Source organism: Elgaria multicarinata, chromosome 17, assembly GCF_023053635.1.
Source record: "Elgaria multicarinata webbii isolate HBS135686 ecotype San Diego chromosome 17, rElgMul1.1.pri, whole genome shotgun sequence".
NCBI classification, from domain to species: Eukaryota; Metazoa; Chordata; class Lepidosauria; order Squamata; family Anguidae; genus Elgaria; species Elgaria multicarinata.
The window spans coordinates 29,565,272-29,571,556 of NC_086187.1; the positions used below are offsets into that span (position 1 = coordinate 29,565,272).

At 57.4% G+C, this 6,285-nt stretch overlaps 1 protein-coding gene across 1 annotated transcript; it reads right to left on the reverse strand.

Moving 5' to 3' along the window:
* Positions 1-590: 590 nt before the first annotated feature.
* On the reverse strand, positions 591-5,003 carry PTX4 (pentraxin 4). Its single transcript, XM_063143103.1, has 3 exons — positions 4,718-5,003; positions 2,425-3,235; positions 591-1,321 (listed from the first exon to the last, which is right to left on the reverse strand). Exons 1-3 carry the CDS (start codon positions 4,853-4,855, stop codon positions 681-683), a joined length of 1,590 nt encoding a protein of 529 aa, XP_062999173.1. The 5' UTR covers positions 4,856-5,003; the 3' UTR covers positions 591-680.
* Positions 5,004-6,285: the final 1,282 nt, after the last annotated feature.

The window sequence follows — 6,285 nt, forward strand, 5'->3', positions numbered from 1 at the left end:
CTGCAGCCACTTGCGTCCTGACATAGAGCTGCAAAGACGGATGCCTGTCAGGACATCCTCCTGTGCAAGCTGCTTGAGGGCGTGGCTGGGCTTCTTGTGCCCCCCTTTTCTCGCTTTCCCCGACTTTGCGTTGGGGTGGTGGATGCATACTGCCATCGGGACTGGAGAGGCTGCACAAATGCGTCAGCAGCGCATGCCCCGAAGCAGGGGGGATCCGCTCAACCTGCGACTGCAAGGCCACTATTTGGATGGGGAGAGGGCCAAGCCGAGCCAAGGGAACAGGGAGAGGAAGGTGCCGGTTGCACAGCGCTCACCTAGGGCAGGGAAAGAGCGCAGACGTGAGCCTCGCAGCTTTCGCTGCACGCTGAGTGGAGGGCGGTGGGCAGCAGTGCAGCTGAGGTCTCTGCCGTCCCGCTGTTGGCTGAGTGGCTCTGCAACAGACGGACTGAGACCTCGGCTTGCTTGATGCTCGTCGTTTTTAATGCCGGCTTCTGAACGTGCAGCTGGGAGCGGCATGGGCAGGGGGCGGGGGGCGGGGAGGCCAGCTGCCGTTCAGGTGGCCACATCGTCCTTCAGCCGGACCTTTTTGCCATATTATTTCCCAGGAGACAAGTCCCCAGGGCGTATCCTAGGCTGTTGGGATTACAGGCTGCCTGGTGTGGCCGTTCAGCAGGGGAGAATTACAGGCAGTATTCGAGGCAGGTGCAGTTCACCCTCCGCACAGAGCCGTGGAGAGCAGAGACATCCGCCAGAGTGAGGAGGGCCCCTCGGGGCAGGCCTTTCCCAATGGCGATGCCCGAGACCTCCCCAGGGGACAGTGCACGATCCCACATGGCAAAGCCGGCCAGGAGCCCCACAAAAGATTCGGAGGGCTCGAACCCCCCACCGGGCGTGTCTTGCTCCTGACCCAGGACCAGAGACCCACCAGGGGGGATCTCGTAGCCCTTCTGGAACTTGGAGCCCATGGAGGCCAGCCGGCGGTCGACGTAGAACCAGTAACGCCCCTGAAGGGAGGACCAGATGACGCAGAGGTGGTGCCACCGGCCGTCCAGGATCCGCCCCACCGGCAGCTCCCGGAAGGCGGGGTCGCCGATGACAAAGTGCACAGCGTTGCGGGGTGCGGCGTCCCGGCCATGCAGCACCAGCTTGTTGTCGTTGTCCTCGGTGGCGTAAGACAGGATGGTGCCCAGGTAGCTGGCGCTGGCGCTCACCCAGCTGCAGACGCTCAGTTCCAGCAGCCCGGTGCGAAGGCCCGGCTCGAAGGTGGCAAAGCTCGCGGTGGTAGCGTTTGGGAAAACCAGCATGGAGCCCACGTTGCAGACTGGGGAGGAGAGAGGAAGCGAGAGAGAGGGCCGTGACGCGAACGCCTGCGTCAGATGCACAGCTGACTTGCACCGTGGGGAGCAGAGAACATCACTCCGCGGCGCCTGTGCTGTGCGCCATTTGCCATGGCGCCCAGCCAGCCTGGGCTGCACCGGTTCTCAAGGGCCTGGCCATCTTCTTGGTCTTGTCAGGCCAAATATACGGACGTGTTCATACTTCAAAATACATAAAATGCAGCGAAACGCAGCCCTGGTTGCCACGCTGCGCAACCCTAACCCTGCCTACCCAGCGGTTGCCCCCGTGGACTGAAAACGCCCCCCCCCCCGATGAAGGAGGCAATGCTGAGTTCCAGGGCCCAACGGTCTGGCTCCGCGGAAGGCAGCTTCCAACACTCCTGCAGATGTTATGCCCTAGGAAAAGCTCAGCCAACGAGGCCGGAGAGGCCCGCCTCGGCCTGCGACCAGGAGCCCCGCAGCCACCCAGGGAGCTCATCCAGAGCCAGTGGGACCAGGTGCCTGCCTCGCTGTCAGGTTTCTAGATTTCTGTGCTGCCCCCTCCAAAAGGGAGTGAACAAATGAAGGGTTCTGGCAAAAAGGGGCTGGTGGAAGGGGGGACCCTGATTTTCGGAACAAGCTGCCCTCTCCCTGCTCAGCCTTTGGTCCATTCAGCCCAGTAGAGTGTGTCCCGTCCTGTCCCGTCCCCCGCCCGGCTGGCAGCAATGGCTCAAGTGGGGAAACACCTTCTTTCCCAGTGCCTGCTGGCTACCTGGCCTTTGGAATGGGAGATACTGGGAGTAGGGGGTCTGCCTCTGCATGCAAAGCAGGTGCTCCCCCACCCAGCTACGCAGGAGGGAAGGTGTTGCGGTGGGGGCAGGTGGGGGACAGTTCTCAAGACCCAGGGTGGCCAGGGAATTCCACGCCCCCTTCACGCCACCATTGACACTGGCGTGACGCCAACAGCTGGACTAACTCCTGGGCTGTGTTTGGACTGGAGGCGGCCGGAACCCCTTGCCGCTGCCTCCCAGCATGCCCTGCCTGTGGCAACCTCCTCACTTTGCTGAATGGTAGGGCCGGCTGACAGGATGGTGCCATGGATACGTACTTGTCCCCGGCTGCCGGGGCGCCTCTGGCTGCCCCCGCTCGTCAGAGGGCTTGTCGGCACCAGGACTGGGCTGCTGGAGTGCCTGCGGCTCCGGCAGAGAGGATGGCTCCAGTTCTGGCTCTGGCAGGGGAAGCGCCTGAGCCGGCGGGGGTCCGCTCTGCCGCCCTCTCCCCTGAGACTGGGCCACAAGGCGGCTGCTCTCCTGCTGCAGCTTCTTCCACTGGCGGCGTTTGGCATGAAGCTTCTTCAGGGTTGGGCTCTGCCCGCCGGCCGCTGCCGGCTCCTTCTCCTGGGCTGGCCGGCTGAGGAGGCCGGCTGCAGCCAGAGAGCTGGGCAAGAGGACCTCATTCCGGGCAGACCTCTTCAGCTGCTGCTCCAGCTGCTCCAGCTTGCTCCCCTGGCTTTTCAGGGCATTCTGTACGCCCTCCAGGGCCGCCTGCAGTCTGGCCTGGCTGGCGCGCTCCGCCTGGCTGACCTCCTTCTGGCTCGCGGCATCTTGGGTTAGGTCGGACAGCAGCGCACTCTGGCGCTGCGCCACAGCTGCGCTCTCCCGGTCTCTCTCTCTGGAGGATTCCTCCAGGGCCACGATCCTCGAGCCGTGCTTCTTGGTTTTGTTCTGCAGTTTCTTCACCCAGGCCTTCAGGCGGCTGAGCTCATCCTGTGTGGCTGCGTGGCTCTCGTTGGCAGTAGCCTCCAGGCCGTCCTGCTTGCTCTGCAGGTGGGCAAACGTGGCATCGATGTTGTAGGAGACGTTGTAATTCCTTGCAATCTCCTGGAGGCGCAGGAGGGTGACCTCCTGGAACCGGCGGAACTGGGAAACCGTGGGAAAAACAAAAGTCCAGTTAGGCATTCAACGAAGACGTGCAGCAGGGAAGGATAGGCACCAGAAATGCTGCCCTCCTCCTCGTCCCCTGGGGATTATGTGGACTGGCGTGGCCCCTGACATGAGGCCAAAACGTGCCCTGAATCCTCTGCCTCCCCACCCCCTTCTCCACTTATAATAGCATGGATGAACTTTGTGAATGCAACTGGGACCTCCAGGTATTTTGGACCACAAATCCCAGAATTTCTGATCCTTGGCCATGCTGGCTGGAGCTGATGGGAGTTGAAGCCACCAATTTGTAGTGGATGGCCTTAAGCAAGGAATGGGCATATCCTTGGCGGAGAAGGCGATCCTAGTTCTGATGCCTCTATGCCTATGTACAGCAGTTGCTGGGGAACATGGGTGCTGAGACCCTCCTCTCTGGTGGGCTTCCTATTAGAGCAGCTGGTGGGACCAGGTAGGGTATCCGTCCGTCTGTCCGTCATACTTTCTTTCTACACCCCCCACCTTTTGGTTTTCAAACTGCCCCCCCTAAAGCGACTTCCACCACTGAAATCATATAATTCAAGATTAGAATCAGAGCCATTGGGTCTGCTTGCTGGGAATGATGGGAGATGTAGTCTAACGCATTTATAGGGCACAAGATTGGAGGAGGCGGGGTTAAAGTGTTGAACTGGGAGGCCCTGGGGTTCAAACCCCTGCTCTGCCACAAGGTTCACTGGGTCCCTCTCTCTCAACTTGGCCCACCTCACAAGGCTGTTGTGGGGATAAAAATGGAGGCCCTGCATGCTATCCTCAGCTCCTTGGAGGCAGTGGGGGAGGGACTTTCAGTGTGACTGACGGATCATCCATGCCAATGGGGAGGAAGCCTCCCCACCCCGCATTCCATTCAAATTCCTTCTGTGCGTGTGGATCTGCTTCTCCCTCTGGAATGACGGGGACAGCAACGGCCCTTGACGCTGTGCACTTGGGAATGCACACAGATCTTTGGACTGGGATGGTTTCCCCACCAGCAACCTCCTTGGAGCTGATGAGTGAACCCAACTATATTTAGGAAGTGGCTTCTTCACAACAAGGACCGCAGTTTATTTATAGTGTTAACTGGAAAACATTCGTCAGTGCAGTTATGACTTACTAATGTCCTGCTTGTTTTGTTCCTTCTGATAATAAATGTTCAGTTTAGGGCTTGTCCTAAGAATACTTTCAATTTAAAGTGGTGAGGCAGTTTGTAGTAACCAGTGTTATTTATCTGAAGCATTTTTATCCCGCTGCTCAGTCATTTGTTAACCAACTCTCACCCAGAGTCCAGGAAAAGAGCCCTGCCTATAGGTCTCCCACAGACAGACGGCCGTTCTCACGGATCAATCTACAGAGAGAGAGAGAGAGAGAGGCGCCCCCTACGGGCCCCACCGGCCGGGCTTTCCTTCTGGGCAACTCTCAGGGCAAGAGCAACCGGCACCCAGGGCTCACCTGCTCCTCCAGCCGTCTCAGCCGTTCAAAGAAGGGCTTCCTCTGCTCCCCCGTCCCGGGCTGCTGCAGCAGGAGGCCCTGGAGACAGAGCGCGGCAAGAATCAGGCAGATGGCCAGCATTCGCTGGGTCCCCACCATCCTGAGAGCTGCACAGACCTTTCGGGTCACGCTGCAGGACAGTGGCTTAGGAGGAGTTGGTCCCGGGTCTGGCTCAGAGGCGGCCCGCTGACTCTCTGGCCTTTGTGAGTGAGGGGCTGCGATTCTCCCTTTGCTCGCAAACACTCAGGTTCCTCCCAGCTAGCTAAAAAGAGACCTTGGGTAGTTCTCAGAATAGATGAGATCCACAGACTTCTCTGGCATTCCCAAGAAGCCAAGTTTAGTTCAGAAGCTGTCGCCAGCCACGTAACAGCGAGGCTGCGGGAGGGAGAGAGTGGAGGCGGGGGGGGGGGGAGGGATGGCCTGGCAGGGCTCTGGGGCTTTTTCCAGCACACCCTGAAATTAGGAACGGCTCACCAGTCGATGGGTGGCCTATGACTCGACCACAGGCAAATGCTCCAGCAACAATGGCACTGCGCAGGTAAAATTCAATTCCAGTTTTGTTTGTGAGGAAGGGCAAGGCTGAGGCTCCCTCGTCCTCTAGCCACCCAGGCAACTAAGCCATGGAGCAAAGCTTCCCCTGCAACTGCTCCCCTGCCCGCCCACCCACCCTGTAATGGCAAATCTCGCTAAAGAGGAAAACAAGGCACATCCGTGGCATCCAAAATAATGTCATTTAAGGTTATTACAGTAAAGGCAACAGTAAAACGAAGCAGGGCCTCAGCACCTTACAGGTCAGGGAAAGCCTGAGTAAACCAACGCGTGTTCAAAGCTGGCCAGTTCCTGCCTCCCGAACCACACAAGGGAGGAAGTTCCAGAGGGTTTCTGTTCCCTCGGCAAAGTGACACCAAGCCTGGACTACACTGCAAGGTTATTATAACCCCTTTTTTAGCCCCCAGGCCTTTCCCTCACTAACAGATGGACAAAGACTTGCCAGAGTGATATATTTATTTATGTATTAATTCATTCAATACCTTTATATCCTACTTTTCAGAGATATACCCTCACAGAGTGCCTTTCAAACAATAAAGAGACTGGACATACGCACAAATAAATATACAAAAACAGCTCTCCCCAAACTGAGAAAACTGAACTGCATTTGAGTTTGCTGAAAGCAAAATGTGGAAATTTATTTATTTATTACATTTATATACCGCCCCACAGCCGAAGCTCTCTGGGTGGTTTACAACAATTAAAAATAGTAAACATTAAAAGTATACAAAATTTAAAAAAAACATAAAAACAGTACTCCGGGAAGGCCAGCATTTGAAAAACGTCCTTAGAGGCTTATACTGAAGTTGTAATATGCAAAGAAGCAGGAAGGGAATTCCAAAATGGCGGGGCCACCACCGAGCAAGCCCTCACTCTTTTACTTGCCCATCTGGCTGTTCCGGCTGGTGGGCACCTGAGCCAAACCCCCAACAATGACCTAAGCACGTGGATAGGGTGGTCTGGCTGCAGCTGGTCAGTTA

What these genes read in the sequence shown, in the direction of transcription:
- PTX4 (XM_063143103.1), bottom strand. Translation starts at nt 4,855, where the DNA reads ATGGTGGGGACCCAGCGAATGCTGGCCATCTGCCTGATTCTTGCCGCG. An exon ending in TGAGACGGCTGGAGGAGCAG is followed by an intron (nt 3,236 to 4,717) that starts GTGAGCCCTGGG and finishes ACGGTTTCCCAG; the next exon opens with TTCCGCCGGTTCCAGGAGGT. An exon ending in GCCCCGGCAGCCGGGGACAA is followed by an intron (nt 1,322 to 2,424) that starts GTACGTATCCAT and finishes TCTCCTCCCCAG; the next exon opens with TCTGCAACGTGGGCTCCATG.